We start from the raw sequence: 12114 nt of genomic DNA on the forward strand, positions 1-12114 counted from the left end.
ACCTCGCCCGGCTAGTTTTTTGTATTTTTTAGTAGAGACGGGGTTTCACTGTGTTAGCCAGGATGGTCTCGATCTCCTGACCTCGTGATCCACCCGTCTCGGCTTCCCAATGTGCTGGGATTACAGGCTTGAGCCACCGCGCCCAGCCCCCCCCCCTTTTTTTTTTTGAGATGGAGTCTCGCTCTGTCGCCCAGGCTGGAGTACAGTGGTGCTATCTTGGCTCACTGCAAGCTCTGCCTCCTGGGTTCATGTCATTCTCCTGCTCAGTCTCCTGAGTAGCTGGGACTACAGGCGCCTGCCATCACACCCAGCTAATTTTTTATTTTTATTTTTAGTAGAGACGGGGTTTCACCATGTTAGCCAGGATGGTCTTGAGCTCCTGACCTCATGATCCACCCGCCTCAGCCTCCCAAAGTGCTGGGATTACAGGCGTGAGCCACCATGCCCGGCCGACTTTCTAGTAAATCTTTAGCTTCTCTGCTTTTGCCTGCTGTGTAGGGAGATCCTCTTTTACTTGGATTGTTTAAGAGCATCATTCATTAATGAGCATCTCATACTTCCCCTTTATTGGCAGTAGGCCTTAGACCTAGTATTGATGCTGCCTTCTGTTTTGTCATTTTTATTTCAAACCCACCTCTGTAATAGCCACCACTGAAGGCAGATTTTGGTAGACGTTGAAAAACTTGTTTTACTTGAGGTTCCATATGCTTCATGGCTTGCAAAACATAATGGCCTGTGAATCCCATGGCAGCAAATCAGTCCAGCTGCTACTACTGTACTGGCCACAGCTCCAGCTGGGTTCCCCTGCCTCCGCTAGGAATGTGAATCATCCCAGCCCAGAGGTTGCAGCCAACAACCACGTACCTTTATCAGGGAGCAACACAGCCACCGACCACAGTCCATTTTTGAACATTTGTACACAATTTTTTAAGATATAATTTTTTTTTTTTTTAAGGTGGAGTCTCACTCTGTCACCAGGCTGGAGTGTAGTGGCGTGATCTTGGCTCACTGCAACCTCTGACTCCCTCCCGGGTTCAAGCGATTCTCCTGCCTCAGCCTCCCAGTTAGCTAGGACTACAGGCGTGTGCCACCACACCCAGCTAATTTTTGTATTTTTAGTAGAGACAGGGTTTCACCACATTGGCCAGGATGGTCTTGATCTCTTGACCTTGTGATCCGCCTGCCTTGGCCTCCCAAAGTGCTGAGATTACAGGCGTGAGCCACCTCGCCCGACCAGAAATGATTTTTGTTGTTGTTGAGATGAAGTTTCACTCTCATTGCCCATGCTGGAGTGCAATGGTGCTATCTCAGCTCATCGCAACCTTCGCCTCCCAGGTTGAAGCGATTCTTTTACCTCAGCCTCCCGAGTAGCTGGGATTACAGGCTTGTGTCACCACGCCTGGCTAATTTTGTATTTTTAGTAGACACGGGGTTTCTCCATGTCGGTCAGGCTGGTCTTGAACTCCTTACCTAAAGTGATCCTCCCACCTCAGCCTCCCAAAGTGCTGGGATTTCAGGTGTGAGCCATTGTGCCTGGCCTTGTTCAAAGTTTTAATAATATTTTTTATTTCCATGGCATTGGTTATATAATGTAATGTCCCCTCTTGTGTCGCCCAGGCCTGAGTGCAGTGGCGTGATCTCACCTCACTGCAATCTCCACTTCCCGGGTTCAAGCGATTCTCCTGCCTCAACGTCCCGAATAGCTGGGATTACAGGCATGCGCTACTACCACGCCTGGCTAATTTTGTGTTTTTAGTAGAGACAGGGTTTCACCATATTGGTCCAGCTGTCTAGAACTCCTGACCTCAGGTGATCCACCCACCTCAGCCTCCCAAAGTACTGGAATTACAGGTGTGAGCCACCATACCCAGTCCCGTCTTTTATTTCTGATTTTAGTTCATTCAAATCTTTTTTATCTTAATTAATCTAGCAAAGGGTTTGCAGTTCATTTACTTATTTTGAGACAAGGTCTTGCTCTGTTATCCAGGCTGGAATGCAGTGGCACCTTCATAGTTCATTGTAACCTTGAACCTGGCAAATTATCTTCCAGCTTCAGGCTCCTGAATAAGCTTCAGGCTCCACCATACCCCGCTAATTTTTTTTTATATTTCATAGGAATGAGGTCTCACTATGTTGCCCAGGCTTGTCCTCTTCATTCATTAAGGTGTAACTTAAGCATCTCTTCTTGATTCTCCCCAGATTCAGTTGACTCTTGTGTGTGTATTTCTCTTAGTGTTTCTAAAAGTGGCTGTCTTCCTTACTAGGCAGCAACTCCTCAAGAAAAGTATCCCTTTGGTTTTGAATCCCAGTTGTTAATACAGTATCTGGCTCATAGAACTGAATAAATGTTTGTTGGAAATGAGTGCCTTTTCCGTTGTAAACACTTACTTTTAAGTACCTCCTACTTTGGTAGGTAATTACTTTAGATTTTTGTATCCTCTTAGTCCGAATTATCTCATGCTGTTGTCCTAGTTCCTGAAATTGAACAGGATACAATTTCAGGACTAGGTAGCTTCAGCATTCACTCCCCTACGTTCTCAGACCTTAGGGAGTTCTGTTCTGTTTTTTGGTCAGAGTAGAGAGATGTGTTCTGTGATATTCCCACCAATCAGTGAAAATATAGATACTCCTTGTTGAAAATAGCTTAAGTTGAAAATGCATTTAATACTCTGATAAACCTATTACAAAGCAGAAAAATTACGTCCAACCATTGTTAAGTTGGGGATGTCTGTATTCTTTGTGTTTGAAGGTTTGCCCTGAGGTATTTCAAGGACACATCCCCAGTCTTTCAAAGACTATTCCTGGAGAGTTCAGATGCTAATCCAGTCCGCTATGGACGTAGGAGGATGAAGCTTCGGGACCTAATGGAAGCAGCCTACAAGTTTCTGCAGCAGGAGCAGTCTGTGTTCCGGGAGCTCTGGGACTGGAGTGTGTGTGTCCCTCTCCTCAGAAGCCATGACACCTTGGTTCGCTGGTGCGTAGCTGGTTTTTTTTGCACTTCTGGTGTGTGGAGTTGTGTGTGTCTCGAGGGAAAGGAAACCATTTAAACTTTGTTAATTTTGTTCTTGTGGCTTTTGGAGTTTTACTTCCTTTCTTTAATCATGTGTCATTGCAGAGGAAAATGAGATGATATGAATGGAGTCTCACCTTTTTCATGTTCCATCAAGTAAATCCATTGTGCCTGATTTGTGTTTTCTGTTCTTAATTGTGTAGTAATAATTGAGATTTCCTTTTCTAGTGTTCAGTTGGCTAGTGAATTTTATTTATTCTTTGTAATTAACTGTAGAAAAACTGACTTTACATACTTTCTTTTTCCCTAGGTATACAGCCAATTGTCTTGCTTTGGTCACCTGTATGAATGAAGAGCACAAGTTATCATTTCTTAAGAAGATATTTAATAGTGATGAATTGATCCATTTCAGGTTGAGGTAAGCGGGAACCTTCGTGGAGGTCTGGCTATAGCGTTTCTTTATTTTTTATTTTTTCTTGGGGCGACAGGCCAGAGGTGACTGCAGGTCTTGCTATCGCACTTCTTAGTGATAAGGTAATTGACGAGACTCTCCTTTCTCTTAGGTTGTTAGAAGAGGCCCAGTTGCAGGATTTGGAGAAGGCCTTGGTTTTGGCCAATCCAGAAGCCTCCCTCTGGTGTAAGGAGAAGGAGCTGCAGTACTTACAGGGACACCTTGTTTCGTCTGACCTCTCCCCTAGGGTGACAGCTGTTTGTGGTGTGGTACTGCCTGGGCAGCCGCCAGCCCCTGGAGAGCTGGTATGTTGGTATCAGTAGAGGGTGTGTCCCCTTCCCCCTACTAAACACTGAGTGTGCTCTGTCTTTGGCTGGGCTCTATGTACCAGGTGTGAAATAAATTAATTTGTTAAATTGCTACTCCATTTTTGGAAGTATTCAGGGAGAAATTAAAAAGAAATTAATCTTGGGCTTTTCCCCTGATATTCCCACTGTTCTTGTTTTTATTTTTTGTTAATTTTTTAAATTATAGAAATGGGGTCTCACTATGTTGTCTGTGCCACTCTGGAACTCCTGGCCTCAAGGGATCGTGCCACCTCAGCCTCCCAAAGTGTTGGGATTACAGGCATGAGCCACTGCACCCAGCCTGTCCCTGTTTAATATGACGTTAGAAACTAATGGTGCCTATGTGATGCCTTTCACTTGAGCAGAGCTCATCCATATATTTTCTTGTTTGCTTACTGCAAAAACTGTGAAGTTCTGTAGCACATGTTAGGATCCTATGTTGATGTAATTCAAAGGCAGAATTACTTGCTGGAGACCTTTGGACTGTTCTGTGGCAAAGACAGGCCTAGGTCTAGGGATAACTCCCAGCAGCCTCTTCTTTCAGAACTATCTCATTGTGTGAGAGTCCGGTAGCTAGTGAACGTCCTCTCTGCCATATGCAGCAAGCTTCTTTCCACGAATGGCTTGAGACCAGAGACCATACTTGAACAGGCTTATAGATCATAAATCTGGCACTATTGGGTACCAGTCTCTTTTTTCCATAGCAGTCTTCAGTCAGTTGTCACTTTGTCTGATGGTCAGGCTGGAGTGCAAGTGCAGTGGCATAACCTCGGCTCAGTGCAACCTCCACCTCCCAGGTTCAAGTGATTCTTCTGCCTCAGCCTCCCGAGTAGCTGGGATTACAGGTGCCCCCCACCACGCCTGGCTAATTTTTTGTATTTTTAGTTGAGACGGAATTTCACTCTGTTGGCCAGCCTGGTCTTGAGCGCCTGACCTGGTGATCCACCTGCCTCAGACTGCCAAAGTGCTGAGATTACAGGTGTGCCCAGCCCACCCACTTTTCTTCTTGGAATAAGTTCTGGGTCATTTCTTGAACCATCAGTTGGGTTCTGGTCAGTAGTATTAAAAAAATTGAGTGTAATATACATATAGGAAAATGCACATTGTCATAAGTGTAGTCAGTGATTATTCATAAACTTCATATAAATAACACCAAACACCCAGTACTTCCAAAGCTCTTTGTGTTTTTTTCTAGTTATGAAGACCTGTCCCCTTCCCCACTCCCTCCCTCTTTATCGTAACCAATATCCCACGTATCCTGTAACCAGTATCCCAACCTAGATTATGTTTAGGGCATTAGGATTTTAACATAGGGAAGGATTCTGGTTAGAATGGCCCTGCTGCTGGTTAGCACTGGGGACGCTGGGGCCGAAGTGCAGGGTAGAGTTGCGCCTGCCTGCTAAATTTTTGAGAGGGACAGCCCTGAGGAAAGTTCAAGAGCTTCTAGCTCTGAATTTCTTTTAGTCCTCACGTGTTTTTAGGTAACCAGCCATATTTGAGAACTTACTACCCCTTAAAAGTTATAAATCATTCCCCTTTTCCCCCATGTATATTGGATGCATTGTTATTATTTAAAAAATATAAAATTTTGATACATTTACCATGTTAACATTTTAACTTTACACATTAGTTCACATTGTTTTGCTTTTGTTTTGTTTTGTTTTTTTTTTTTTGAGACGGAGTCTGGCTCTGTCTCCCTGGCTGGAGCGCAGTGGCCAGATCTCAGCTCACTGCAAGCTCCGCCTCCCGGGTTCATGCCATTCTCCTGCCTCAGCCTCCCGAGTAGCTGGGACTACAGGCGCCCGCCATCTTGCCCGGCTAGTTTTTTTGTATTTTTTTTAGTAGAGATGGGGTTTCACCCTGTTAGCCAGGATGGTCTCGATCTCCTGACCTCGTGATCCTCCTGTCTCGGTCTCCTAAAGTGCTGGGATAACAGGCTTGAGCCACCGCGCCTGGCCCACATTGTTATTTAACCAGTCTCTAGAAAAATTTTTTAGTTTTTTGAGATGGGGTCTCACTGTGTTGCCCAGGCTGGAGTGCAGTGCTGTGATTGTAACTCACTCTAACTTCAAACTCCTAGGCTCAAGGGGTCCTCCCACCTCAGCCTCCTGAGTGTGTGCCAGCATGCCTGGCTAATTTTTAAATTTTTTGTAGCGACAGTCTCACTATGTTGTCCAGGCTAGTCTTGAACTCCTAGTCTCAAGCCATCCTCCCTCCTCAGCCTCCCAAAGTGCTGGAATTACAGGTATAAGCCAGCCACCACATCTGACTGAGAATGTTTTTGTCTTGCAGAGCTGAAATTCTTTCTCATTAAACTTACTGGGTGCATTTTAATATTCTTTTTTACTTTTTGTTACAGAAAATGTCACACATATTCCAAAGTAGAAAGAATGGTGTAGTGAATACCCATGGACCTGATGGACCTGGGTATTCAATGATTATCAGTTACCTTTCGTTTATATTTCTGCATGACTTCCTCACATTATATTACTTAGAAGCAAATACCAGGCATCATACTATTTTATATGAAAATATTTCAGTTATATACTGAATATATATATATATAGAGAGAGAGAGAGAGAGATACATAGAGATATATATATTTCTCTCTCTAAAGGAAACAAACTTAAAAAATAACCCTGGTACTGTTATTATACCTAAAAAAAAAGAAAAATTATAAGATATCCTCTCAGTGTCTATATTTCCCTGATTGTCTCCTAAATGTATTTGTGATCTCAGATGGGAAATCCTAGAATATGGAGAAAGAAAGAAAAGAAAAATCCAACAGTAATAGATGTGGTTTGCACTTCCCCACCTTTGTGCATCAGCTTTTTTGGCTACTTAAACTTTGGAAGACTTTCTTACATTTGCCAACAAATTCTGCTTCCCTACTTCCCACGGCATCCCTTACCCCCAGTAAAATGGAAAGGGAAAAAAAAAAATCAGATCCTTGCTTTATTTTAATTTTTATTTATTTATTTATTTATTTGAGACTGAGTTTCGCTTTTGTTGCCCAGCTGGAGTGCAGTGGCACGATCTTGGCCCACTGCAGCCTCCGCCTTCTGGGTTCAAGTGATTCTCCAGCCTCAGCTTCCCGAGTAGCTGGGATTACAGGCATATGCCACCACGTCCAGCTAATGTTTTTGCATTTTTAGTAGAGACCGGGTTTCACCACGTTGGCCAGGCTGATCTCGAACTCCTGACTTTAAGTGATCCACTTGCCTTGGCTTCACAGAGTACTGGGATTATAGGCATGAGCTACTACACCTGGCCCCTTGCTTTATTTTTAAAAATAAAAATTTGTTTATTTTTAGAGTCGGGGTCTCTTTGTGTCACCCAGGCTGGAGTGCAGTGGTGTGATCATGGCTTACTATCCTTGAACTCCTGGCATGAAATGATACTGCCACCTCAGCACTTCCAGTAGCTGAGACTGGGCATGGGCCACCATGCCGAAGAGATCTTTAGATGACATACCTCTTGTTTTTATAGTTTTGGTACTACTAATTTGCTTACAGAGGTTTGTGTAAGGTTAGTAGAAGGCTTACGGTAGAAATTAACTTGTGTTCCTTGGGGGAAGAACTCTTCTTGACATGGCTTTTGTCTTGCCTCTTTAGGGTGGTAATAGGAGTTCTTCACGTGAACAGGAGCTGGCACTTAGGTCTTATGTGCTGGTTGAGTCTGTCTGCAAAAATCTGCAGACCCTGGCTATGGCGGTTGCTTCTCAGAATGCTGTGTTGTTGGAAGGACCAATAGGATGCGGCAAAACTTCCTTAGTTGAATATTTAGCTGCAATGACAGGTAGAACGAAGCCTCCTCAGCTTCTCAAAGTCCAGCTTGGAGATCAGACTGACAGTAAGGTAATAAGGAAATGTTAAGTTTTGGTGGCTTGTCATGCTTGTAAATATTTGCATTAAAATATTGCGTTTGCTAAGGGAATATAAGAATAGTTATTGGTCTTGCTTATAACTGTTGGGGCCAACCTATGTAAACCTCAAGTGCCTACTTATACTTACATATAGAATATTAACAGTTAATCATAGGGTGTAGCATTGCCACTACGGGTATGGTTTTTCAGTAATTACTTTATCTTCTTTCTGCAGATGCTTTTGGGGATGTATCGTTGCACAGATGTTCCTGGAGAGTTTGTGTGGCAGCCTGGCACCCTGACACAGGCAGCCACAATGGGCCACTGGATCCTTCTGGAGGATATTGACTATGCCCCTTTAGACGTGGTATGTCGTCTCAGGAAATTCATTGTCCCTTAATGTATTTTCCTGTCTTGGAAAAGCATTTTGTTAATAGTGATTCTGGTTGATGATTTAAACAGAAATGTATTTGATTAGACATACTATGTTGCAGGTGCTTCATGGTTACTTACCTGATCTGATTTGTGGTCCTGAATTACTTGACTGGTTTCTTTTTTGATAGAGAATCTATAAAATTTTGGTTGTGCTGTTTCCTATAGTAGTTAAATATGTGACCAGTTTCACAGTAGTATTTTCCTCCTCTAATTGAATATGAGATCAATTTTTTCTAAGAATAGTTCTGGTTTGGAACATCTCAGCCATGTTACAGGTACATTGAGAACTTTTCAGATCCTGCTTCTTAGCTGTGGTAATGCAGAGCAGTGGGCTGAGGACAAGTGAAGGAGGAGATGATGTAATAAGACTGTGCTTGCCTTTGTTTCATTAAGAAAAATATGCTGGATGTATTTTTTGGTTTGTAAGAAGACCACTTCTATATGTATGAAATTAGCCATTGAGACAATCCATGAGGCCTCTGTATTCTGAAAAGTGACAAAAAATGTATTGCAGGATGAAATATTCTTCCTTTGGACACATTTTTCCTGAGATTGGTTTTACGTTTCTTTTCTTTTTTTTTTTTTTGAGACGGAGTCTCGCTCTGTCGCCCAGGCTGAAGTGCAGTGGCGCGATCTCCACTCACTGCAAGCTCCGCCTCCCGGGTTCACGCCATTCTCCTGCCTCAGCCTCCCATGTAGCTGGGACTACAGGCGCCTGCCACTGCACCCGGCTAATTTTGTATTTTAGTAGAGACGGGGTTTCACCGTGTTAGCCAGGATGGTCTCGATCTCCTGACCTCATGATCCACCCGTCTCGGCCTCCCAAAGTGCTGGGATTACAGGTGTGAGCCACCACGCCCGGCAGTTTTAATTTTCTTTTTTCTTTTTCTTTTTAATGTGAGACAGAGTCTTGCTCTGTTGGCCAGGCTGGAGTGCAGTAGCACGATCTCGGCTCACTGCAACCTCTGTCTTCCGGGCTCAAACAATTCTGCCTCAGCCTCCCAAGTAGCTGGGATTACATGCATGTTCCTCCATGGCCAGCTAATTTTTGTATTTTTAGTAGAGACGGGGTTTCACCATGTTGGCCAGGCCGGTCATGAACTCCTGACTTCAGGTAATCGGCCCGCCTCGGCCTCCCAAAGTGCTGGGATTACAGGTGTGAGCCACCGCGCCTGGCCAGTTTTAATTTTCTTTTAAGGTGAACCCGCTCAAATGAATTGTGTATAGACTTTTCTGTCTTGGATATGAGAGAACGAGAGAGAGAGAGAGAGAGAGAGAGAGAGAGAGAGAGTGTGTGTGTGTGTGTGTGTGTGTTTAGGGAGAGATGAAGGGGAAGGAATAGCTGAAAATAAGTGTGTATGTTATATCAGTGTTTTAGAGTATAATGAAGCAAAGGTGTTCTGGGGATATTGGCCTAGATAGGGCCTCACAGTTTGATCACTGTGTTCTGGTGTCTTAATGTTCACTTCTACAGGGCCGGAAACTCAGTTTTAAGAAGCCCAGAGCCAAGGCTAACTCCTACCAATGAGACTTAAAAATAAAACTGAGATGTAAACTACAGGGCAGTTGAAAATATTTGTTGAGTTTTTTTCCTTTTAGTGCCCTTCGTCTTGGGCAGTTTTTTTCAGATACCAGGTTATCTGGGAAGTCACTGGTTTACTTATTTTATTTTATTATTATTTTAATTATTATTATTCTTTTTGGACAGAGTCTTGCTCTTCTCGCCCAGCCTGGAGTGCAGTGGTGCAATCTTGGCTTACTGCAACCTCTGCCTCTTGGTTTCAAGCAATCCTCCCGCCTCAACCTCCCCAGTAGCTGGAATTACAATGTGTGCCACCATGCCCGGTATTTCTTTTAGTAGAGATGAGGTTTCACCTTGTTGGCCCGGCGGGTCTCAAAATTCCTGACCCCAAGTGATCTGCCTGCCTTGGCCTCTTAAAGTGCTAGGATTACAGGCGTGAGCCACCATGCTTGTCCAATTTTTATTTTTGTCTTTTGAGACAGTGTCTCCCTCTGTCACCCAGGTTGGAATGCAGTGGTGTGACCTTGGCTCATTGTAACCTCCGTGTCCTGGGTTCAAGTGATTCTCGTGCCCCAGCCTCCCAAGTAGCTGGGATTATAGGCACACACCTTCACACCTGGCTAATTTGTGTGTTTTTTTTGTAGCGATGGGATTTCACCATGTTGGCCAGGCTGGTTTCCATCTCCTCACCTCAAGTGATCTGCTGCCTCTGCCTCTCAGAGTGCTGGGATTACAGGCATGAGCCACTGTGTCAGGCTGTCAATAGGTTTATGAATGTCTGTGCACATTGTGCAGATTTTTCAGATGCTCTTACTGTTTTGTTTTTTCCAGAACTTCTCAGCTCATAGGTGACCCATTATCATTTTAAAGTAGCTTTTACAGACCTCATTCAGGGTAATTTTCTTTAAATGCAAGTTTTGGAGTACGTTGGAATTGCTTTTATATTATTTTGGGCTTCTCTTTCAGCTCCTAGCCATGTATAAAATAATGATGCTTAAAATATTATGTCTGATATTTTAGAACCCTCTTATTTGCCTCTCTGCTCTTCTCACTTTTTTTTTCTTTTCTTTTGAAACTTCTATAAACTCACAACTCCTGGATCCATATGTCTAGTCTACACTTTGTTTTTTTTTTGTTGTTGTTGTTATTTAGTTTTTATTTCATAACTATAAACTTAACTCTGCTATCCAATGAGATGTAGAGGGGAATAAGAAAATATGGAACCCAGAGAACTGCAGTGAGAGCACAAAGATTATAGCCTACTGCAAGCAAATGGAGTGGAGGGTGCTCTTGTAGGCTGTAGAAGGAATGGGTAAGAGACGACACAATTTTTTTTTTTTGAGATGGAATCTCGTTGGAGTGCAGTGGCGCGATCTCAGCTCACCACAGCCTCTGCCTCCCGGGCTCAGGCTTCAGCCTCCCAAGTAGCTGGGACTACAGGTGTGTGCTGCCACACCCAGCTAATTTTTGTATTTTTAGTAGAGATGGGGTTTCACCATGTTGGCCAGGCTGGTCTTGAATGCCTTACCCCAGGTGATCTGCCCACCTCACCCTCCCAAAGTGCTGGCATTACAGGTGTGAGCCACCGCACCTGGCCCCACAGGTTAAATTTATTAGAGTTGTCCCAGTCAGCAGTGGTGATCTTCTTGTTGGTCTTGCTATTCCTGGACCCAGAACGCTCCATGGCCTCCACAATATTCATACCTTCTTTCACCTTGCTAAAGACCAAATGCTTACTATCCAACCACACAGTCTTGACTCTACAGATGAAAAACTGGGAACCATTTGTATAGGTTCCAGCATTTGCCATGGACAAGATGCCAGGGTCTTTATGCTTCAGGATGAAGTTCTTATAATGAAATTTTTCCCTGTAGATGGACTTGATGCAGGTGCCATTAGGGGGTGTGACATCACCACCCTGACACTTAAACCCTGGAATAATTCTGTGAAAGCAGGAACCCTTATAACCAAATCCTTTCTCTCCATTGCTTAGCATGAAAGTTCTTGCTGTCTTTCAAAACTTGTCTGCAAACAGCTCAAAGGAAATGTGGCCCAAGGGCTCATCCTCATGGTGATGTTGAAGAACATAGTGGGGTTGACTGTGTCCAGTGGCAGGGGGCTCCAGGAGTGGCAGTGTCTGCAAAGTGGGCTAGTCCACATTCTTAAAAAAATCTCGGCCGGGCGCGGTGGCTCAAGCCTGTAATCCCAGCACTTTGGGAGGCCGAGACGGGCGGATCACGAGGTCAGGAGATCGAGACCATCCTGGCTAACACGGTGAAACCCCGTCTCTACTAAAAAATACAAAAACTAGCCGGGCGAGGTGGCGGGCGCCTGTAGTCCCAGCTACTCGGGAGGCTGAGGCAGGAGAATGGCGTAAACCCGGGAGGCGGAGCTTGCAGTGAGCTGAGATCTGGCAACTGCACTCCAGTCCCGGCGACAAAGCGAGACTCCGCCTCAAAAAAAAAAAAAAAAAAAAAAAAAAAA

The 12114-nt window shown here is 44.1% G+C and overlaps 1 protein-coding gene and 1 pseudogene across 1 annotated transcript in view; one reads left to right on the forward strand and one right to left on the reverse strand.

Moving 5' to 3' along the window:
* Positions 1-903, reverse strand: part of LOC108532640 (mitochondrial import inner membrane translocase subunit TIM14 pseudogene) — a 5353-nt pseudogene extending 4450 nt beyond the window's left edge.
* Positions 1-12114, forward strand: part of MDN1 (midasin AAA ATPase 1) — a 196929-nt gene that overhangs the window by 21944 nt on the left and 162871 nt on the right. Inside the window, 5 exon segments of the mRNA XM_017876823.1 lie at positions 2750-2974; positions 3321-3428; positions 3574-3766; positions 7423-7665; positions 7909-8040. Coding sequence (XP_017732312.1) covers positions 2750-2974; positions 3321-3428; positions 3574-3766; positions 7423-7665; positions 7909-8040 — 901 coding nt within the window.

The sequence above is a fragment of the Rhinopithecus bieti genome, unplaced genomic scaffold, assembly GCF_001698545.2.
Source record: "Rhinopithecus bieti isolate Rb0 unplaced genomic scaffold, ASM169854v2 scaffold_10354, whole genome shotgun sequence".
NCBI lineage: Eukaryota > Metazoa > Chordata > Mammalia > Primates > Cercopithecidae > Rhinopithecus > Rhinopithecus bieti.